We start from the raw sequence: 23,699 nt of genomic DNA, 5'->3' as shown, positions 1-23,699 counted from the left end.
GCAGGGTTTGAGGAGTGTGTGTGTTTCATGGCCTACTCACTCATGACATCCAGGTCAGCGTTGATTGACAGGTTGGTATTGCTAACGGAGCAGGTGTACAGGCCCTCGTCGCCGTGGGAGACGTTGGTGATCTGGAGGTTTCCATTGGTCAGCAGGTTAACCCTGGGCTCAGCCAGTAGAGAAGCGCTGCTGTTCCTCTCCCTGGATAGGAAATACAGAGAACACAGCCAGAGAGGGTGGGAAACCCAGACCCTCATTAAGCATCCTAAAGGCAGCATTTTGGCTGACTGGTCATCAATAAAGACACATTCCTTCCTTAATGGAAGACTATCTGAATCTAATTAAACAAGATAGTTTCTTAGAATAGAACACAATATATACTCATACAGGTGTGTGTCTTACCATGTTACTTTAGGTCTGGGAGAGCCGAAGGTCTGACACTGCAGTACAGCCGTCTGTCCCTCTGTGAAGTTGTACTTCTGTCCGTCAGCATTCAGGATCTGAGGAGGCAGTTCTGGAACAGGATACAAGGTACAGGTTTATCAATGTGACATATTTGTTGTTGACACACAACACACACACACACACAGCTCCCCCTCACCGATGACGAAGATGTAGGTATTGACTAGGATGGTTCCGTGTTTGTTGTGGGCCTGACACTGGTAGACTGCTGTATCAGTGAAGACCACATCTATCAGAATCACAGCTCCATCTCTCATAGTACGCCTAGGGGTTGGGTCTTTGCCTGGGGAGAGACACACACACACATTAGAGCAAGTCATCACAGCATCCTACCAAAGCACAATACTGACTGGCAGAGTCATGAGGAAAAATGACATTTGAAGTTATATTTTTAGAGTTGGTAATAGCCGAAAGACAAAAATATTCTAATTTGACCTAAGCACATCATTAGCAGGTGTAATAAGCTGAGTTTGTTGCTAAACTTTGTTTTTGTAACAGTATTTTTATTGAAATTTCACAATTTTCACCCATATTAAGAGATACAACAGAGACAAAGCACACAGAACAAAAAGAAAAACAGCCCCCACTTACCCATATCTACGTGCATATATATACACATACATACCTACATACACACATATACATATACCCATGCATATACACACACATATGCATACATACACGCACACACACACACACACACACATATACACACCCATACATACGCACACCATTTTTCTCTTCCCGCTCTGTGCTTCTTACCCCATCACCATCATTGCGTCTCTCAATACATACATTTTAAACAAACTTACAAACAGAAATTAAACAAAAAAGCTCAGTTTAAACCAAGAGGTTAGGTTCCACACATGGAACGTACAGTGTAGTTCTGAAATACATAGATCACCACCATTCTAAGAGAATCCTTTCAGCATAATAGCTGATACCTCAGGTTCTAGATAATTTAGATAAGGTTCCCATACTTTATAGAACTGGTCTGTTTTAGAATGCAATGTACATGTCAGATATTCCAGAGGCACCCATTCAAATGGTATCTTATGCCAGTCTTTAATAGCAGGAACCTTATCACTAATCCACTGTAAAAGGATGTTTTTCCTCGATGCGAAGGTAAGGATGTTGTAAAGCCTCCTTTTACAGACAGAAGTAACATGCCTACTAGGGAGACCTAACAGTAAAGAAACTGGGTCCAATTCTAGATCAACCCCTAGGATCTTTTCAATTTCTTGCAGGACACCAGACCAGTATCTTTGTATTTTGGTACATGACCATAAACAATGTGTTAGGGTGCCTGTATCAGTTTTGCATTTAAGACACTGAGGGGAAGAGGAACAGGGGCTAAAAGCATGTCTACAATGCAATCTGTGTATTATTTTTAATTGGATTGTTCTAGTACGGTTGCATATAGATATTGTTTTTGCATATCTCCAAATGTCCTCCCACATCTCTTCGTCAATAGTAACAGACAATTCTTTCTCCCACACTTGTTTCACCCTCTGTGTGTCGACAGCAGAAAATGACCTTAAAGCTTCATAAAACAGACTTACAGACATTTTCCTTTGTGGGAAAAAAAGCATTCTTTCAATGACAGCCACATCAGGGTTACCAATTAAGGTGGTGCTCTCCAGAATATAATGTCTTACTTGTAGGAAGCGGAAAAAGTCCTGCTTTGTGAGTCGATATTTCTCGACCATCTGCTCAAATGACAACAAAATCTTATCAGCGAATAAGTCGTTTAGCCTGCGTATGCCCTTATTAAGCCATAAGTTAAAGCCAGCATCCAGCAATCCTGGGCTGAAATCTGGGTTGTTAAGAATTGGGGTAAGAGCAGAGGTTAGTTTGGACCTTCCCAGGAAGCGTTGAACTGACCTCCATACTTTGAGTGTGTTAAGTGTAATGGGATTATTGCAGTGATCTTCTACAGACTTGAACCTTCTGAAAAATAAAAGATCCTGTAAGGGGTATTTTGAAAGAGAAGTCTCAATGTCTAACCAAATAGAGGAGTCATCATTTGAGATCCAGTCAGAAATATAACAAAGGTGGGCACACCATTGATAGAACTTGATATTGGGCAGGTCCAAGCCGCCCATAGAACTTGGCAGCTGCAATATTGCCATCTTAAGTCTTGGCTTGCGTTTACTCCATATAAAGGAACTTAGCCATCCATTTACATCCTTTATTACCTTATTGGAGAGTAATACTGGGATCATTTGGATTGGGTAAAGTAGTCTAGGGAAAACATTCATTTTCAAGAGGGATATTCTACCCAACCAAGAAATGGGGAGAGAGTTCCAGCGCTCCAGATCCTGTCTTATTGTATCAAACAAAGGAACAAAATTGGCTTTGTACATTAGCTGGAATTTAGGAGCTACAAATATACCCAGATACATGAAACCTGAGGGAGTCCATTTAAAAGGGAAGGGGGGAGAAGTATTAGGTACAGATTGCAGGCTACCAAGTGGCATAGCCTCTGACTTAGTTAGGTTAATCTTGTAGCCTGAGAATCCACTGAATAATTCAATAATATTAATAAGAGATGTATTTGAAGTCTCGGGGCTAGAGATGAATATCAGGACATCATCAGCATACAAGCTTATTTTATGGTGAACATCTCCAATGAGCAGCCCCTGTATAGCAGGCAGCCCTGATGGCCTCGGCCAGTGGTTCCATAACGAGTGCAAAGAGGAGGGGGGATAAAGGACAGCCCTGTCTGGTACCTCTGTGTATAGAGAAGCTATTTGACCGTAGCCCATTAGTAAGGACAGCAGCCTGAGGATCATCATATAAAACTTTCACCCATTTTATAAAGTTGTCCCCCAGACCAAATTTATTTAGAGCAAATAATAGGTAGGACCACTCCACACGATCAAATGCTTTCTCAGCATCTAGGGAGAGCACAAGACCATCCACAGCACTTTGTTGGTAGGCTTGAATTACATTAAGAAGCCGCCTGACGTTGTTGCATGACTTACGGCCCCTAATGAAGCCAGTTTGGTCTCCTTTCACAATTACAATGCATAGGTCAACTGTATGTGTAAGAGTAACGTGCGTTATTCCACACCTGTGATGGGTTTTCCGTTGATGCTCCAGGCGACAGCAGGAGACGGGATGCCATCAGCCTGACAGTCCAGTTTCACCGTCTCTCCTGGGGCATAGAGCTGGCTTACTGGCTCCTTGGTCCAGTATGGAGCCGCTGCGCAACAAACAGCACAGCATTATACACAACATTATGATACACAACACAAACCATCAATATGCTATTAGTTAGACAGCATAGACAACAACAGACCTCATAGACAGCAACATACCTTATAGACAGCAACAGACAGCATATAACACAACAGACAGCATAGAACACAACAGAGAGCACAGAACACAGCATAGAAAACAATAGACAGCATAGAACACAACAGACAGCATAGAACACAACAGACAGCGTAGAACACAACAGACAGCGTAGAACACAACCGACAGCACAGAGCACAACATACAGCATAGAACACAACAGACAGCATAGAACACAACAGACAGCATAGAACACAACCGACAGCACAGAACACAACATACAGCATAGAACACAGACAGCACAGAACACAACAGACAGCACAGAACACAACATACAGCATAGAACACAACATACAGCATAGAACACAACAGACAGAATAGAACACAACAGACAGCATAGAACACAACATACAGCATAGAACACAACAGACAGAATAGAACACAACAGACAGCATAGAACACAACATACAGCATAGAACACAACATACAGCATAGAACACAACATACAGCATAGAACACAACATACAGCATAGAACACAACAGACAGCATAGAACACAACAGACAGCATAGAACACAACAGACAGCATAGAACACAACAGACAGCAAAGAACACAACAGACAGCATAGAACACAACAGACAGCAAAGAACACAACAGACAGCATAGAACACAACAGACAGCATAGAACACAACCGACAGCACAGAACACAACAGACAGCACAGAACACAACATACAGCACAGAACACAACAGACAGAATAGAACACAACAGACAGAATAGACAACAATAATGTTATACATCACATAGAAAAGCATCAACAGACAACAGCAGTATGACACACAACACACAAGATCATATGTACGTACTGTAACGCATGTGGGCATAGTGGAAAACACATCAACACACAGCCACAGCAGTAACCTTAGCAGGTAAACGAGAGAGGAAACAGTGTGTGTGTGTGTTGTCTTGTTTACCTTCCACGCTGACGGTGTAGGTGTGTGTGACCTTGCCCTGTGAGTTGTTGACTGAACACTGGTACTCTCCCCCGTCGCTATCTGAGATGTTGCTGATGCGCAGCAGACGGTCAAACAGATGTCTGGATGTACGGGACTCTGACAGCTGACCGTCCTTCCTCACCCACTGGACTGTAGGGGTAGGGCTGGAGGGGGAGGGAGTGCGAAGAGGGAGGGTGGGATGGTGGAGCCAAGAGGGGGAGTGGAGGGAGGGAGAGGGGAAGGAAGGGGGGTGTGGAGGGGGAAAGGAAAGAGAGGAAGAAAGAGGAGGAGAGGGAGCGAGGCAAGATAGGTCAAGAGGAACATCTAACAGGCTCGCTTTGATTGACCTAGCCATGCCTGTGCACAGACAGAGAGTTAGACTTACAGGCCCTGGACGATGCACTCTAGCTCCAGGCTCTGGCCCCGGAGGGCGAGGTAAGTGCTGTGGGTCCCCGAGGGCCTCATCATCTGGGGCCTTCGGCTCCGAACCACTGAGTTAGCTGGTGAGAGAGAGAGAGAAAGAGAGAGAGACTTTCACTTTATATATTATCTACCTCACTTGCTTTGGCAATGTTAACACATGTTTCCCATGCCAATAAAGCCCTTGAATTGAATTGAATTGAGAGAGAGACAGACAGACAGACAGACAGACAGACAGACAGACAGACAGACAGACAGACAGACAGACAGACAGATTGACAGACAGACAGACAGATTGACAGACAGACAGACAGACAGACACAGACAGACAGACAGACAGACAGATTGACAGACAGACAGACAGACAGACAGACAGACAGACAGACAGAGGTTCATACAGTGGTAGAAAATGTAAAAGTAAAGATACCTTGATAGAAAAGTAAAAGTGAAAATCACCCAGTAAAATACTACTTGAGTAAAAGTCTGAAAGTATTTGGTTTAAATATACACTGAACAAAAATATGAAAGTAACATGTGAAGTGTTGGTCCCATGTTTCATGATCTGAAATTCAAAGATCCCAAAAATGTTCTATACCCACAAAAGCCTATTTTTCTCAAATTTTGTGCACAAATTTGTTTACATCCCTGTTAGTGAGCATTTCTCCTTTGCCAAGATAATCCATCCACCTGACAGGTGTGTCATATCAAGAAGCTGATTGAACAGCATTATCATTACACAGGTGCAGCTGAGGAGTATTTGTCTGTAATAAAACCCTTTTGTTTGGAAAAACTCATTCTGATTGGCTGGGCCTGGCTGTCAAGTGGGTGGGCCTGGCTGTCAAGTGGGTGGGCCTATACCCTCCAAAGCCCACCCATGGCTGCACCCATGTCCAGTCACGTGATATCCATAGATTAGGGCTTTATTTATTTATTTATTTAATTGGACTGATTTCCTTATATGAATTGTAACTCGTTGAAATTGTTGCATGTTGCATTTATATTTTTGTTCAGTATACTTAAGTATTAACAGTAAAGTAGGCTAAATGCTATAAATAATTTCAAATTCCACATTGAGCCAACCAGACAGCATGATATTCTTGTTTTTTAAATTTACGGATAGCCAGTGGCACACTCCAACACTCAGACATAATTTACAAACAAATAATTTGTGTTTAGTGAGTCTGCCAGATCAGATGCAGTAGGGATATCAAGGAATGTTCTCTGTTTAGTGAGTCTGCCAGATCAGAGGCAGTAGGGATGTCAAGGGATGTTCTCTGTTTAGTGAGTCTGCCAGATCAGAGGCAGTAGGGATGTCAAGGAATGTTCTCTGTTTAGTGAGTCTGCCAGATCAGAGGCAGTAGGGATGTCAAGGGATGTTCTCTGTTTAGTGAGTCTGCCAGATCAGAGGCAGTAGGGATGTCAAGGAATGTTCTCTGTTTAGTGAGTCTGCCAGATCAGAGGCAGTAGGGATGTCAAGGGATGTTCTCTGTTTAGTGAGTCTGCCAGATCAGAGGCAGTAGGGATGTCAAGGGATGTTCTCTGTTTAGTGAGTCTGCCAGATCAGAGGCAGTAGGGATGTCAAGGGATGTTCTCTGTTTAGTGAGTCTGCCAGATCAGAGGCAGTAGGGATGTCAAGGGATGTTCTCTGTTTAGTGAGTCTGCCAGATCAGAGGCAGTAGGGATGTCAAGGGATGTTCTCTGTTTAGTGAGTCTGCCAGATCAGAGGCAGTAGGGATGTCAAGGGATGTTCTCTGTTTAGTGAGTCTGCCAGATCAGAGGCAGTAGGGATGTCAAGGGATGTTCTCTGTTTAGTGAGTCTGCCAGATCAGAGGCAGTAGGGATGTCAAGGGATGTTCTCTGTTTAGTGAGTCTGCCAGATCAGAGGCAGTAGGGATGTCAAGGGATGTTCTCTGTTTAGTGAGTCTGCCAGATCAGAGGCAGTAGGGATGTCAAGGGATGTTCTCTTGATAAGTGTGTTGGAACATTGGAACATTTTCCTGTCCTGCTAAGCATTCAAAATGTAACAAGTATTTTTGGGTGTCAGGGAAAATGTACGTGAGTAAGAAGAACATTATTTTCTTGTCATCTATGTTCATTAGCCACTCTACTGTAGGCAACACTACAGATATCTGACATGCTCCTATACCCCCAGGTGGCCTTGTCTTGGGTTACGGTCCCATCAGTGTCTCTGTTTATCAATATCAGAGTGGCTTCTTAACTAACATGTGGGGAGGGGTTGAGACAACCGGTACTGTAGCTAACAAATGGCCTTCAGGTGCTATCGTATGTTACAATGGTGACTGACATTATTAGTGGTGACTCATGGTCAGGGTGATTGACTCGTACTGCATTACCATGGTGACCAAGGTCAGTCTACATTGTGTTACCACGGTTACTGAGGTCAGTCTAGTTTAGTATTTACAGGTTGTGACGGTGAGGATGATGGGTTCCTTAAAGAGTTTGGTTGGAGCGCTGAGGTGCTGGGCATTATAGGTCATAACAGTTATAGTACTGTGTTACCATGGTGAGTGACGGTGTACTTACAGGTTGTAACAGTCAGGGTGATGGGTTCCTTGGAGAGGATGGTGCGAGCGCTGAGGTACTGGGCGTTACAGGTGTAGTCAATACGGGTGTCATCGACGGTGACGTGAGAGAAGTATAGGTTCCCGTCCCGGCCCTGGGTTACACGATCATTTAGCTCAATGTGATGCATTCCTGGAGGGGAGAGTAGGGGAGTGAGAGAAGTATAGGTTCCCATCCCGGCCCTGGGTTACACGATCATTTAGCTCAATGTGATGCATTCCTGGAGGGGAGAGTAGGGGAGTGAGAGAAGTATAGGTTCCCATCCCGGCCCTGGGTTACACGATCATTTAGCTCAATGTGATGCATTCCTGGAGGGGAGAGTAGGGGAGTGAGAGAAGTATAGGTTCCCGTCCCGGCCCTGGGTTACACGATCATTTAGCTCAATGTGATGCATTCCTGGAGGGGAGAGTAGGGGAGTGAGAGAAGTATAGGTTCCCATCCCGGCCCTGGGTTACACGATCATTTAGCTCAATGTGATGCATTCCTGGAGGGGAGAGTAGGGGAGTGAGAGAAGTATAGGTTCCCGTCCCGGCCCTGGGTTACACGATCATTTAGCTCAATGTGATGCATTCCTGGAGGGGAGAGTAGGGGAGTGAGAGAAGTATAGGTTCCCGTCCCGGCCCTGGGTTACACGATCATTTAGCTCAATGTGATGCATTCCTGGAGGAGAGTAGGGGAGTGAGAGAAGTATAGGTTCCCGTCCCGGCCCTGGGTTACACGATCATTTAGCTCAATGTGATGCATTCCTGGAGGGGAGAGTAGGGGAGTGAGAGAAGTATAGGTTCCCATCCCGGCCCTGGGTTACACGATCATTTAGCTCAATGTGATGCATTCCTGGAGGGGAGAGTAGGGGAGTGAGAGAAGTATAGGTTCCCATCCCGGCCCTGGGTTACACGATCATTTAGCTCAATGTGATGCATTCCTGGAGGGGAGAGTAGGGAGTGAGAGAAGTATAGGTTCCCATCCCGGCCCTGGGTTACACGATCATTTAGCTCAATGTGATGCATTCCTGGAGGGGAGAGTAGGGGAGTGAGAGAAGTATAGGTTCCCGTCCCGGCCCTGGGTTACACGATCATTTAGCTCAATGTGATGCATTCCTGGAGGGGAGGGGAGGGGAGTGAGAGAAGTATAGGTTCCCGTCCCGGCCCTGGGTTACACGATCATTTAGCTCAATGTGATGCATTCCTGGAGGGGAGAGTAGGGGAGTGAGAGAAGTATAGGTTCCCATCCCGGCCCTGGGTTACACGATCATTTAGCTCAATGTGATGCATTCCTGGAGGGGAGAGTAGGGGAGTGAGAGAAGTATAGGTTCCCATCCCGGCCCTGGGTTACACGATCATTTAGCTCAATGTGATGCATTCCTGGAGGGGAGAGTAGGGGAGTGAGAGAAGTATAGGTTCCCATCCCGGCCCTGGGTTACACGATCATTTAGCTCAATGTGATGCATTCCTGGAGGGAGAGTAGGGGAGTGAGAGAAGTATAGGTTCCCATCCCGGCCCTGGGTTACACGATCATTTAGCTCAATGTGATGCATTCCTGGAGGGGAGAGTAGGGGAGTGAGAGAAGTATAGGTTCCCGTCCCGGCCCTGGGTTACACGATCATTTAGCTCAATGTGATGCATTCCTGGAGGGGAGAGTAGGGGAGTGAGAGAAGTATAGGTTCCCATCCCGGCCCTGGGTTACACGATCATTTAGCTCAATGTGATGCATTCCTGGAGGGGAGAGTAGGGGAGTGAGAGAAGTATAGGTTCCCATCCCGGCCCTGGGTTACACGATCATTTAGCTCAATGTGATGCATTCCTGGAGGGAGAGTAGGGGAGTGAGAGAAGTATAGGTTCCCGTCCCGGCCCTGGGTTACACGATCATTTAGCTCAATGTGATGCATTCCTGGAGGGGAGAGTAGGGGAGTGAGAGAAGTATAGGTTCCCGTCCCGGCCCTGGGTTACACGATCATTTAGCTCAATGTGATGCATTCCTGGAGGGGAGAGTAGGGGAGTGAGAGAAGTATAGGTTCCCGTCCCGGCCCTGGGTTACACGATCATTTAGCTCAATGTGATGCATTCCTGGAGGGGAGAGTAGGGGAGTGAGAGAAGTATAGGTTCCCATCCCGGCCCTGGGTTACACGATCATTTAGCTCAATGTGATGCATTCCTGGAGGGGAGAGTAGGGGAGTGAGAGAAGTATAGGTTCCCATCCCGGCCCTGGGTTACACGATCATTTAGCTCAATGTGATGCATTCCTGGAGGGAGAGTAGGGGAGTGAGAGAAGTATAGGTTCCCATCCCGGCCCTGGGTTACACGATCATTTAGCTCAATGTGATGCATTCCTGGAGGGGAGAGTAGGGGAGTGAGAGAAGTATAGGTTCCCGTCCCGGCCCTGGGTTACACGATCATTTAGCTCAATGTGATGCATTCCTGGAGGAGAGTAGGGGAGTGAGAGAAGTATAGGTTCCCATCCCGGCCCTGGGTTACACGATCATTTAGCTCAATGTGATGCATTCCTGGAGGGAGAGTAGGGGAGTGAGAGAAGTATAGGTTCCCATCCCGGCCCTGGGTTACACGATCATTTAGCTCAATGTGATGCATTCCTGGAGGGGAGAGTAGGGGAGTGAGAGAAGTATAGGTTCCCGTCCCGGCCCTGGGTTACACGATCATTTAGCTCAATGTGATGCATTCCTGGAGGAGAGAGTAGGGGAGTGAGAGAAGTATAGGTTCCCATCCCGGCCCTGGGTTACACGATCATTTAGCTCAATGTGATGCATTCCTGGAGGGGAGAGTAGGGGAGTGAGAGAAGTATAGGTTCCCATCCCGGCCCTGGGTTACACGATCATTTAGCTCAATGTGATGCATTCCTGGAGGGGAGAGTAGGGGAGTGAGAGAAGTATAGGTTCCCATCCCGGCCCTGGGTTACACGATCATTTAGCTCAATGTGATGCATTCCTGGAGGGAGAGTAGGGGAGTGAGAGAAGTATAGGTTCCCGTCCCGGCCCTGGGTTACACGATCATTTAGCTCAATGTGATGCATTCCTGGAGGGGAGAGTAGGGAGTGAGAGAAGTATAGGTTCCCGTCCCGGCCCTGGGTTACACGATCATTTAGCTCAATGTGATGCATTCCTGGAGGGGGAGAGTAGGGGAGTGAGAGAAGTATAGGTTCCCGTCCCGGCCCTGGGTTACACGATCATTTAGCTCAATGTGATGCATTCCTGGAGGGAGAGTAGGGGAGTGAGAGAAGTATAGGTTCCCGTCCCGGCCCTGGGTTACACGATCATTTAGCTCAATGTGATGCATTCCTGGAGGGAGAGTAGGGGAGTGAGAGAAGTATAGGTTCCCGTCCCGGCCCTGGGTTACACGATCATTTAGCTCAATGTGATGCATTCCTGGAGGGGAGAGTAGGGGAGTGAGAGAAGTATAGGTTCCCGTCCCGGCCCTGGGTTACACGATCATTTAGCTCAATGTGATGCATTCCTGGAGGGGAGAGTAGGGGAGTGAGAGAAGTATAGGTTCCCATCCCGGCCCTGGGTTACACGATCATTTAGCTCAATGTGATGCATTCCTGGAGGGGAGAGTAGGGGAGTGAGAGAAGTATAGGTTCCCGTCCCGGCCCTGGGTTACACGATCATTTAGCTCAATGTGATGCATTCCTGGAGGGGAGGGGAGAGGAGATGGAGCGGGGAGGGGAGAGTAGGGGAGTGAGAGGAGAAGAGTAGGAGAGGGAGTAGAGGGAGGGGAGGGAGAAGAGTAGGAGAGGGAGTAGGGGGAGGGAGAAGAGTAGGAGCGGGGAGGGGGTAGGGGGAGGGGAGGGAGAAGAGTAGGAGTGGGGAGGGGAGTAGGGGGAGGGGAGGGAGAAGAGTAGGAGTGGGGAGGGGAGTAGGGGAGGGGAGGGAGAAGAGTAGGAGCGGGGAGGGGAGAGTAGGGGAGTGAGAGGAGAAGAGTAGGAGAGGGAGTAGGGGAGGGGAGGGAGAAGAGTAGGAGCGGGGAGGGAGAGTAGGGGAGTGAGAGGAGAAGAGTAGGAGAGGGAGGGGAGGGAGAAGAGTAGGAGAGGGAGTAGGGGGAGGGAGGAGTAGGAGCGGGGGAGGGGAGTAGGGGGAGGGAGGGAGAAGAGTAGGAGTGGGGAGGGGGAGTAGGGGGAGGGGAGGGAGAAGAGTAGGAGCGGGGAGGGGAGAGTAGGGAGTGAGAGGAGAAGAGTAGGAGAGGGAGTAGAGGGAGGGGAGGGAGAAGAGTAGGAGAGGGGAGTAGGGGGAGGGAGAAGAGTAGGAGCGGGGAGGGGAGTAGGGGGAGGGGAGGGAGAAGAGTAGGAGTGGGGAGGGGGAGTAGGGGAGGGGAGGGAGAAGAGTAGGAGCGGGGAGGGGAGGGGGGGAGTGAGAGGAGAAGGAGGAGAGGGAGTAGAGGGAGGGGAGGGAGAAGAGGGAGAGGGAGTAGGGGGAGGGAGAAGAGTAGGAGCGGGGAGGGGGAGTAGGGGGAGGGGAGGGAGAAGAGTAGGAGTGGGGAGGGGAGTAGGGGGGAGGGGAGGGAGAAGAGTAGGAGGGGGAGGGAGAGTAGGGGAGTGAGAGGAGAAGAGTAGGAGGGGAGTAGAGGAGGGGAGGGAGAAGAGTAGGAGGGGAGTAGGGGAGGGAGAAGAGTAGGAGCGGGGAGGGGAGTAGGGGGAGGGGAGGGAGAAGAGTAGGAGTGGGGAGGGGGAGTAGGGGAGGGGAGGGAGAAGAGTAGGAGGGGGAGGGGAGGGAGGGAAGGAGCGGGGAGGGGGGGGGAGGGAGAAGAGTAGGAGGGGGAGGGGGAGGGAGAAGAGAAGGAGCAGGGAGGGGGTAGGGGAGGGGAGGGAGAAGAGTAGGAGGGGAGTAGGGGGAGGGAGGGAGAAGAGTAGGAGTGGGGAGGGGAGGGGAGGGAGAAGAGAAGGAGCGGGGAGGGAGAGTAGGGGGGAAGGAAGGGAGAAGAAAAGGAGCAGGGAGGGGAAGTAGGGGGGAAGGGGAAGAGAAGGAGGGAGAATATACCTGTAGTTTATTTATGTTTTATTCAGCAAAAAGAACACACCATGAAAAGTCAGATGGTCAAAGGAGATGGAGAGGCAGATAAAGGATGAGTAAAACAGACAGAGAGAGAGAGATACTCACGCTCGTCCATCCAGTGGATGACAGGAGGAACAGTGCTGAAGGGAGGGTTACATTTCAGTACCACACTCTCTCCTTCCTCCACCTTCTTCTTCACCTTCTGCTCTTTCTGCAGGGCCGGGGTGTCTGAAAGGGAGACAGAGCGATGTCACTAACTCTTTAGGCTGGTATCATGTAGTATGTATTACTTGTTATGAGCGTGTATAAATCATGTAGTATGTATTACTTGTTATGAGCATGTATAAATCATGCAGTATGTATTACTTGTTATGAGCGTGTATAAATCATGTAGTATGTATTACTTGTTATGAGCGTGTATAAATCATGTAGTATGTATTACTTGTTATGAGCATGTATAAATCATGCAGTATGTATTACTTGTTATGAGCATGTATAAATCATGCAGTATGTATTACTTGTTATGAGCGTGTATAAATCATGTAGTATGTATTACTTGTTATGAGCATGTATAAATCATGCAGTATGTATTACTTGTTATGAGCGTGTATAAATCATGTAGTATGTATTACTTGTTATGAGCGTGTATAAATCATGTAGTATGTATTACTTGTTATGAGCATGTATAAATCATGCAGTATGTATTACTTGTTATGAGCGTGTATAAATCATGTAGTATGTATTACTTGTTATGAGCATGTATAAATCATGTAGTATGTATTACTTCTTATGAGCATGTTTAATCCCATATAATAGTTTCTTGTCAACTCATAACACCATGTCAACTCATAACACCATGTCAACTCATAACACCATGTCAACTCATAACACCATGTCAACTCATAACACCATGTCAACTCATAACACCATGTCAACTCATAACACCATGTCAACTCATAACACCATGTCAACTCATAACACCATGTCAACTTATAACACCATGTCAACTCATAACACCATGTCAACTCATAACACCATGTCAACTTATAACACCATGTCAACTTATAACACCATGTCAACTCATAACACCATGTCAACTTATAACAAGTATGTCAACTCATAACACCATGTCAACTTATAACACCATGTCAACTTATAACACCATGTCAACTTATAACACCATGTCAACTCATAACACCATGTCAACTCATAACACCATGTCAACTTATAACAAGTATGTCAACTCATAACACGTATGTCAACTCATAACACCATGTCAACTTATAACACCATGTCAACTTATAACACCATGTCAACTTATAACACCATGTCAACTTATAACAAGTATGTCAACTCATAACACCATGTCAACTTATAACACCATGTCAACTTATAACAAGTATGTCAACTCATACCACCATGTCAACTTATAACAAGTATGTCAACTCATAACACCATGTCAACTTATAACACCATGTCAACTTATAACACCATGTCAACTCATAACACCATGTCAACTTATAACACCATGTCAACTTATAACAAGTATGTCAACTCATACCACCATGTCAACTTATAACAAGTATGTCAACTCATAACACCATGTCAACTTATAACAAGTATGTCAACTCATAACACCATGTCAACTTATAACAAGTATGTCAACTCATAACACGTACGTCAACTCATAGCACCCATGTCAACTTATAACACCATGTCAACTTATAACAAGTATGTCAACTTATAACACCATGTCAACTTATAACACCATGTCAACTCATAACACCATGTCAACTTATAACACCATGTCAACTTATAACAAGTATGTCAACTCATACCACCATGTCAACTTATAACAAGTATGTCAACTCATAACACCATGTCAACTTATAACAAGTATGTCAACTCATACCACCATGTCAACTTATAACAAGTATGTCAACTCATAACACCATGTCAACTTATAACAAGTATGTCAACTCATAACACGTATGTCAACTCATAGCACCCATGTCAACTTATAACACCATGTCAACTTATAACAAGTATGTCAACTCATACCACCATGTCAACTTATAACAAGTATGTCAACTCATAACACCATGTCAACTTATAACAAGTATGTCAACTCATAACACCATGTCAACTTATAACAAGTATGTCAACTCATAACACGTATGTCAACTCATAGCACCCATGTCAACTCATAACACGTACGTCAACTCAACACGTACGTCAACTCATAGCACGTATGTCTGTCACGATCGTCGTCTTCCTCGTCTGAGGAGGAGTAGTTGGAAGGATCGGAGGACCAAAATGCAGCGTGGTATGTGCTCATCGTGAATTTAATGAACAGAGAACACTTGAACAAACTATACAAAACAATAAACGAATTAACGACCGTGAAGCTATAATAAGAACTGTGCTGACACAAGCAACTAACATAGACACATACTAAGCAAACTATGGTCAGGGCGGACTCCGGCCGCAAAACCTGAACCTATAGGGGAGGATCTGGGTGAGCGTCTGTCCGCAGTGGCGGCTCTGGCGCTGGACGTGGCCCCCACTCCACCATAGTCTTAGTCCACTTTAGTAGCATCCTTTGAGCGGCGACCCTCGCCGCCGACCTTGGACTGGCAACCCTACTAAAGGGCCACACTGGACTGAGGGGCAGCTCCGGAATGAGGGGCAGCTCAGGACTGAAGGATAGCTCAGGACTGAGGGGCAGATCAGGACTGAAGGGTAGCTCAGGACTGAAAGGTAGCTCAGGACTGAAGGGCAGCTCCGGACTGGCTGCCGGCTCTGGCAGCTCCTGGCTGGCTGGCGGCTCTGGCGGATCCTGGCTGGCTGACGGCTCTGGCGGCTCCTGGCTGGCTGGCGGCTCTGGAGGCTCCTGGCTGGCTGGCGGCTCTGGAGGCTCCTGGCTGGCTGGCGGCTCAGGACAGACTGGCGACTCTGGCAGCTCAGGACAGACGGGAGACTCTGGCGGCTCAGGACAGACGGGAGACTCTGGCGGCTCAGGACAGACGGGAGACTCTGGCGGCTCAGGACAGACGGGAGACTCTGGCGGCTCAGGACAGACGGGAGCACCTGTAGGCAAAAGACGGAGAGAGCCTGGAGCGGGGGGCTGCCACCGGAGGGCTGGTGCGTGGAGGTGGCACTGGATAGACCGGACCGTGAAGGTGCACTGGAGATTGTGAGAGCAGGGCTGGCGCCATCCGCCCTGACTGGATCTTCACCCTGGCCCGGCAGATGTGGGGAGCTGGGATGTAGCGCACTGGGCTAAGCACACGTACTGGGGACACCGTGCGTTCCACCACATAACACGGTGCCTGACCAGTACAACGCCCGCCACCGTTAGCACGGCTAGGAGCGCTGTAGCGCTGAGCTGGCACAGGACGTGCAGGGCTAGGGAGGTGCACAGGAGGCCTGGTGTGTGAGGCTGTCACAGTCTACACCAGACGACTAGCACGCACCTCAGGACGAGTATGGAGAGCTGACCCAGGTGACATCAACTCCCTGACACGCTCCGTCGGGCGGATGTCGTGCCTCATGAACCAACACAGCACCTCCCTCATAACTCTCTCCTCCAATCTCCCCATTAACTCCTTCACTGTCTCTGCTTCGCTCACCTCCAACACCGCCCTGACCGGCTCTGGTTCCCTCCTTGGCTCCTTACGGTAAACAGGGGGAGTTGGCTCAGGTCTGACTCCTGACTCTGCCACACTATCCCTGTGCCTCCCCCCAATACATTTTTGGGGCTGCCTCTCGGGCTTCCAGCTGCGCTACCTTGCTAGCTCCTCATAATGCCGCCTCTCTGCTTTCGCTGCCTCCAGCTCTGCTTTGGGGAGGCGATATTCCCCTGGCTGCTCCCAGGGTCCTTTGCCGTCCAAAATCTCCTCCCCATGTCCAGGAGTCTTGTGATGCTGGCTGCTACTGCTGCCGCTGGAAGGATCGGAGGACCAAAATGCAGCGTGGTATGTGTTCATTGTGAATTTAATGAACAGAGAACACTTGAACAAACTATACAAAACAATAAACGAATAACGACCGTGAAGCTATAATAAGAACTGTGCTGACACAAGCAACTAACATAGACACATACAAAGCAAACTATGGTCAGGGCGTGACAATGACATCTCATAGCATGTATGTCAACTCATAACACCATGTCAACATAAGTGTTATACATGCCCGTGACAAGGCTTACAATGCAAAATACCTGTTGTGTTAGCCAAAGTGTTGATGATATAATCCTTTTCAACACAACTCAGAATGCAAGCAGTAGACCACTTGTTTACAGGCAAACAGTGTTATGCTCCAGAAGTAGGATGCTGAATGCTTTGTGAGTCATCGCATAATCTGTGTGTGTGTGTGTGTGCTCTCTTCGCTCTTGTTCTCATCGTTAATAATCCCAGCAGACCTAGCAAACTAAAGATGTTGCTGTTCTGTTGCTGCACGATATCAACTAGACCTCGTCGTCAGGGAAACTGAGAAGGAGGTTTCTGGAGAGAGAGAGCCGGAGATACAGGTGGATGTGTGTGTGTGTTTGTGAGAAGAGAGTGTGTGTGTTTGTATGTGTGTGTTTGTGAGAAGAGTGTGTGTGTGTGTGTGTGTGAGTGCATGTGTGTTTGTGAGAGAGTCAAATCAAATTTTATTGGTCACATACACATGGTTAGCAGATGTTATTGCAAGTGTAGCAAAATGCTTGTGCTTCTAGTTCCGACCGTGCAGTAACATCTAACAAGTAATCTAACAATTTCACAACAACTAGCTTATGCACACAAGTGTAAAGGAATGAATAAGAATATGTACATATAAATATATGGATGAGTGATGGCCGTGCGGCATAGGCAAGATGCAGTAGATGGTATAGAGTACAGCATATACATATGAGATGAGTAATGTATGGTATGTAAACATTATATAAAGTGGCAATGTTTAAAGTGACTAGTGAGACATTTATTAAATCCATTTTTTTATTATTAAAGTGGCTAGAGATTGAGTCAGTATGTTGGCAGCAGCCACTCAATGTTGGTGATGGTTGTTTAACAGTCTGATGGCCTTGAAATAGAAGCTGTACTGACCTCGCCTTCTGGATGATAGCGGGGTGAACAGGTAGTGGCTTGGGTGGTTGTTGTCCTTGATGATCTTTTTGGCCTTCCTGTGACATCGGGTGGTGTAGGTGTCCTGGAGGGCAGGTAGTTTGCCCGAGGTGATGCGTTGTGCAGACCTCACTACCCTTCTGGTCCTTCTGTAGCTCAGTTGATAGAGCATGGCGCTTGTAACGCCAGGGTAGTGGGTTCGATCCCCGGGACCACCCATACGTAGAATGTATGCACACATGACTGTAAGTCGCTTTGGATAAAAGCGTCTGCTAAATGGCATATATTATTATTATTATATTATTATTATACTTTACGGTTGTGGGCGGAGCAGTTGCCGTACCAGGCGGTGATACAGCCCGACAGGATGCTCTCGATTGTTCTTCTGTAAAGGTTTGTGAGTGTTTTTGGTGACAAGCCGAATGTCTTCAGCCTCCTGAGGTTGAAGAGGCACTGCTGCACCTTCTTCACCACGCTGTCTGTGTGGGTGGACCATTTCAGTTTGTCCGTGATGTGTACACCGAGGAACTTAAAACGTACCACCTTCTCCACTGCTGTCCCGTCGATGTGGATATGGGGCTGCTCCCTCTGCTGTTTCCTGAAGTCCACGATCATCTCCTTTGTTTTGTTGATATTGAGTGTGAGGTTATTTTCCTGACACTTCACTCCGAGGGCCCTCACCTCCTCCCTGTAGGCTGTCTTGTCGTTGTTGATAATCAAGCCTACCACTGTAGTGTCGTCTGCAAACTTGATGATTGAGTTGGAGGCGTGCATGGCCACGCAGTCATGGGTGAACAGGGTGTACAGGAGAGGGCTGAGAACCTTTGTGGGGCCCCAGTGTTAGGGATCAGCGGGGTGGAGATGTTTCCTACCCTCACCACCTGGGGGTGGCCCATCAGGAAGTCCAGGACCCAGTTGTACAAGGAGGGGTCGAGACCCGGGGTCTTGAGCTTAATGATGAGTTTGAAGGGTACTATGGTGTTAAATGCTGAGCTGTAATCGATGAACAGCATTCTTACATAGGTATTCCTCTTGTCCAGATGGGTTAGGGCAGTGTGCAGTGTGATTGCGATTGCGTCGTCTGTGGACCTATTGGGGCGGTAATCAAATTGTAGTGGGTCTAGGCTGTCAGGTAGGGTGGAGGTGATATGATCCTTGACTAGTCTCTCAAAGCACTAGTCGTTTAGCTCAGTAACCTTAGCTTTCTTGGGAACAGGAACAATGGTGGCCCTCTTGAAGCATGTGGGAACAGCAGACTGGGATAAGGATTGATTGAATATGTCCGTAAACACACCAGCCAGCTGATCTGCGCATGCTCTGAGGATGCGGCTGAGGATGCCATCTGGGCCGGCAGCCTTGCGAGGGTTAACACGTTTAAATGTTTTACTCACGTTGGCTGCAGTGAAGGAGAGCCCTCAGGTTTTGGTAGCGGGCCGTGTCAGTGGCACTGTATTGTCCTCAAAGCGAGCAAAGAAGTTGTTTAATTTGTCTGGAAGCAAGATATCCGTGTCCGCGACGGGGCTGGTTTTCTTTTTGTGAGTGTGTGTGTGTGTGTGTGTGTGTGTGTGTGTGTGTGTGTGTGTGTGTGTGTGTGTGTGTGTGTGTGTGTGTGTGTGTGTGTGTGTGTGTGTGTGTGTGTGTGTGTGTGTGTGTGTGTGTGTGTGTGAGTGTGTGTGTGTGAGTGTGTGTTTCAGGTGAAGGTAAGCAGGATATACGTGTTAAACCTCAGTAGCACACGTGTTGTCAACAGAGTGCTCTATAAAACACACTCAGCTTCATAGGGGCTCTTATCATGGCACTATAAATTGTTATGTTATTGTCCATAAAGAAACCAATAGCTTTTCTAAAATAATATCCATTCTAAATGAAATGTAGGACACAAAGACTTTTACCAGCAGCTGCATGATGTCTCAACCTAGATTTTCACACCTTGACATTAAAAACCTCTCAAATCTAGAAAGATTTGATGGAAATGTTTTGGTTAACCTTGTCCCTCACACAGTGTTACTTTGTCTCTCTGTGATGGAGATTTCACAATTATTCATCTACTGATTGTCAGCAGCAGACACAAGCCAAGAGATCTACTAATGTGCAAAAAAGGAAGAATGTTCAAGTTCCAAGCTGTTCAAATCTCCACACTAGCGTAATACTAAAATCAATGTAATGGGGATGCACTTTAGCTGTTGTACTAGTATGGATATTGGAACAAAACATAATTGGTGGCCATTGGAATGTTGGACTGGAGTTTCTGCTTTACTCACTCTCAGTGATGAGCTGGACCTCGTTAGACACAGCCGTTCCTAATGCGTTTTCAGCGTAGCAGATGTATTTGCCCTTGTATTGGCTCATGGGGCCTGACACCACCCCGGTTTTCATGAAGGTTCCAGAACCCGGAGACACCGACAGGCCCGGGTCATTGGCAGGGATAAATTCTTCCCCATCTTTAGTCCAGCGGAAACTGAGAGAGGGAGGGAGCGGGAGAGCGAGAGAAATAAAGAGAGAGGCAGAGAGAGAGTGAAAACACAGAGACAGAGAGTAAAAGACACAGCTTAACCCTGCAATCAACTCTGTTTGAGTAGAATAGAGGAATGAGTCTGAGCCTTCTGTACTGTCGTTTCAATATACATCTCTTCCTCTACAAATTGAGCTTTTGTTCCACCTAGTACAAGCTGAGACAAAATGACACAGTCCCTTGAGTGTAAAATTACATGTCTCCCTTGCTGTAGTAAGTGTAATGTCTGCTTCCAACTTACACCCTAAGACACATAGATCCCCTGAACGCAACCCACTTTCCAGCTTCCACTCTCAAACACCTAGATCCCCTGAACGCAGCTCACATTCCAGATCCCAATCACCTGAATTCTAATCCCCCGTTCACACACCTGTATGTCCTTATCACAAACTATTTAGTTCAGTTGTTTGCACCCCGTCACTGTGAGGTGTTGTTTGTTTTGTGACACATGTCTTTATGAGCGCTGGGTTTCCTGTGATTTACTCCTCCCATGTATAATAGTTATTGCCTGTCTCACTAACGACGCCGGATTTCATGTTATCGTTATCGGTTATCGGATTTCATGTTATCTACCTATTGCCTGGACTACGTTACTAACCTTTTCCCTGCCTGTACTGTTGTCCTTTTGGACCTCCTGTGTATGACCTTCTGCCTCCTCCTGTGTATGACCTTCTGCCTGCCCCTGGACCCTGCTACCTGCCTCCTCCTGTGTATGACCTTCTGCCTGCCCCTGGACCCTGCTACCTGCCTCCTCCTGTGTATGACCTTCTGCCTGCCCCTGGACCCTGCTACCTGCCTCCTCCTGTGTATGACCTTCTGCCTGCCCCTGGACCCTGCTACCTGCCTCCTCCTGTGTATGACCTTCTGCCTGCCCCTGGACCCTGCTACCTGCCTCCTCCTGTGTATGACCTTCTGCCTGCCCCTGGACCCTGCTACCTGCCTCCTCCTGTGTATGACCTTCTGCCTGCCCCTGGACCCAGCTACCTGCCTCCTCCTGTGTATGAACTTCTGCCTGCCCCTGGACCCTGCTACCTGCCTCCTCCTGTGTATGACCTTCTGCCTGCCCCTGGACCCAGCTACCTGCCTCCTCCTGTGTATGACCTTCTGCTTGCCCCTGGACCCTGCTACCTGCCTCCTCCTGTGTATGACCTTCTGCCTGCCCCTGGACCCAGCTACCTGCCTCCTCCTGTGTATGACCTTCTGCTTTCCCCTGGACCCTGCTACCTGCCTCCTCCTGTGTATGACCTTCTGCCTGCCCCTGGACCCAGCTACCTGCTTCCTCCTGTGTATGACCTTCTGCCTGCCCCTGGACCCAGCTACCTGCCTCCTCCTGTGTATGACCTTCCGCCTGCCCCTGGACCCTGGACCCTGCTACCTGCCTCCTCCTGTGTATGACCTTCTGCCTGCCCCTGGACCCTGCTACCCGCCTCCTCCTGTGTATGACCTTCTGCCTGTGTCATAGTGTGTCATTTGGAATGCAAGCCTGTGACTGAGGAGCTGTGCTCTCATGTAATTCTAATGGAACATTTCTAGATGTCTGAAAAACTACATGTCATGTTCCTTACAAAACAGTTAAGAAAAACAGATCACAGTTCTACTGTAGTTATAGCAGTGAAGTGTGGTAATTGGGACACACTGCACTTTATATTAACTGCAGTTTTTTTCTAAGGTCTTGGTGTTAGGTAACTAACTCGGGAGGAGGGTTCCCTGATGCTTCGCAGGTCAGAAGGATGTCTTCAGCACCGAACACAGTGATGGACTCAGGCTGGGTGGTGATCACTGGGGGTTTCTTAACTGGACGGGAGAGACACAAAGTTAGCACACACACACATCGATAGATTTTTCACCTAAATCGGCTCAGGTATTCGAATCAGAAACCTTTTTGTTACTGGCCCAAATGCTCTTAACCGCTAGGCTACCTGCCACCCCACACAGTCCTAAAGCCCATAGACCTACTAACTACAGCCCACCACCCTACAGCTCAACTGTGCTACCTATATTCTGACTCACACAGGGGTTAATAGCCCACCAACTAGAATCGACAGTCCTACTGCCACTGACAGGAGCTGGCTCACAGAGGGACTCAGTGATAGCAGTCATTTCCATTTCCTGAAACATAATGGGGGAATGTATTCATTCATATCACTAAAGTCCCCCACGAGAATAGACGGAAATGGAGAGATGGGGATGGGGAGAGAATGGGTTGAGAACAGAGGAAAGAGATGGTGTATATCAATGCTAAGGAGACAGTAGTGTAATATATATATTACATTAGCTGAGTGGTAGAAAAGACAGGGCCTTGGGGATGAGAGGAGATAATGTAGAAAAAGATGAGTGATTCCTCTTTCTACTATTATGATGTACTGTTATAATCATTAAACACCCACTCATATGCGACTCATAAAACCCTACATACTAGGACGTGGATAAGGGATAAAGAACATGGTAACTTTATCCAAAATGGCACCCTTTCCACTTAGGGCTCTGGTCAAAGGTGGTGCATTATATAGGGAGCCATTTGGGACAATAGCCATATTCTATACATTCTCTATTGCCATATGTTGTATGACATGGGATGCAAAGGTCATTTACCAAAGTTAAAGGAATCTTCTATAATTTTGGTAGTTAACAGAAATGTATGTTATCTATCGTGACTTTGGTAATTTATACTTTAACTTAAAACATTTTTTTTGTCATATATAGTATTCACATAGTATTTCTAGTGGAAATACCATATGGTTCTTGGCATTATTTTGGCAACTCTTCAAACTATTGACTTTTTTCACAACTGCCACCAGTTTGACACCAAAACAAGGACAACAAAACATATTAACATAGTAAAATAAAGTTTGTAAAAAATATATACAGTACCAGTCAAAGGTTTGGACAAGGGTTTTTCTGTCTTTATTTTTTCTATGGATTATATTTAGGTTTTACAACTTTGTCATTTTTTAAATAATCTTCTTACTTATATTTTACATGTGATAAGGCCACACAGAGGACCAGAGATCATTTCAAACACCTGTGATAATATGAAGTACCCAAAGGGGCCACTAGATGTCTTGTGATAAATTACATAAAATCCTTGACAGAAAAAAATGCTGGTAATTTACTGGTAAACTTTGTAAGTTTCCAGTAATATACCCTTCCTTTGCACCTTATTTATGACGCCTGTTGGTTTTTCATGTTCAGTGTTTTCAGTATGTGGGCTCGAAAATTGTCATCTTTTTTAAATTATTTTTGCCAGTGTGAACTACATTCTCTAGAAGTCAATGGTACTTGTTGGTTGGGTTCTGATTTGACTCTGAATGAAAAAGACAGAC

The 23,699-nt window shown here is 47.0% G+C and overlaps 1 protein-coding gene and 2 long non-coding RNA genes across 16 annotated transcripts in view; 1 reads left to right on the top strand and 2 right to left on the bottom strand.

Annotated features, from left to right (window-relative positions):
• Positions 1 to 23,699, bottom strand: part of LOC118360508 (neural cell adhesion molecule L1-like) — a 165,364-nt gene that overhangs the window by 24,792 nt on the left and 116,873 nt on the right. Inside the window, 10 exon segments of the mRNA XM_052484931.1 lie at positions 41 to 201; positions 403 to 514; positions 602 to 745; positions 3,539 to 3,670; positions 4,737 to 4,921; positions 5,143 to 5,257; positions 7,722 to 7,892; positions 12,865 to 12,987; positions 20,126 to 20,322; positions 22,068 to 22,170. Of these exon segments, the coding sequence (XP_052340891.1) occupies positions 41 to 201; positions 403 to 514; positions 602 to 745; positions 3,539 to 3,670; positions 4,737 to 4,921; positions 5,143 to 5,257; positions 7,722 to 7,892; positions 12,865 to 12,987; positions 20,126 to 20,322; positions 22,068 to 22,170 (1,443 nt within the window).
• LOC127913207 (uncharacterized) lies at positions 7,829 to 11,211 on the top strand. Of its 14 annotated transcripts, none has more exons than XR_008085261.1 (8): positions 8,050 to 8,191; positions 8,280 to 8,367; positions 8,454 to 8,541; positions 8,893 to 9,068; positions 9,595 to 9,770; positions 10,034 to 10,121; positions 10,471 to 10,646; positions 11,084 to 11,211. It is a non-coding gene; the product is annotated as an uncharacterized LOC127913207 (long non-coding RNA). The 14 variants fall into 14 exon arrangements; XR_008085260.1 differs by having other exon boundaries at positions 8,454 to 8,629; positions 8,893 to 8,980; XR_008085262.1 differs by lacking the exon at positions 10,034 to 10,121 and adding an exon at positions 10,295 to 10,382 and having other exon boundaries at positions 8,454 to 8,629; positions 9,595 to 9,682.
• On the bottom strand, positions 20,990 to 21,581 carry LOC127913208 (uncharacterized). The gene is made up of 3 exons (XR_008085266.1): positions 21,526 to 21,581; positions 21,409 to 21,477; positions 20,990 to 21,360 (listed from the first exon to the last, which is right to left on the bottom strand). It is a non-coding gene; the product is annotated as an uncharacterized LOC127913208 (long non-coding RNA).

This window comes from Oncorhynchus keta, chromosome 28, assembly GCF_023373465.1.
Source record: "Oncorhynchus keta strain PuntledgeMale-10-30-2019 chromosome 28, Oket_V2, whole genome shotgun sequence".
NCBI lineage: Eukaryota > Metazoa > Chordata > Actinopteri > Salmoniformes > Salmonidae > Oncorhynchus > Oncorhynchus keta.
This window is presented reverse-complemented; position numbering and strand designations above follow the sequence as displayed.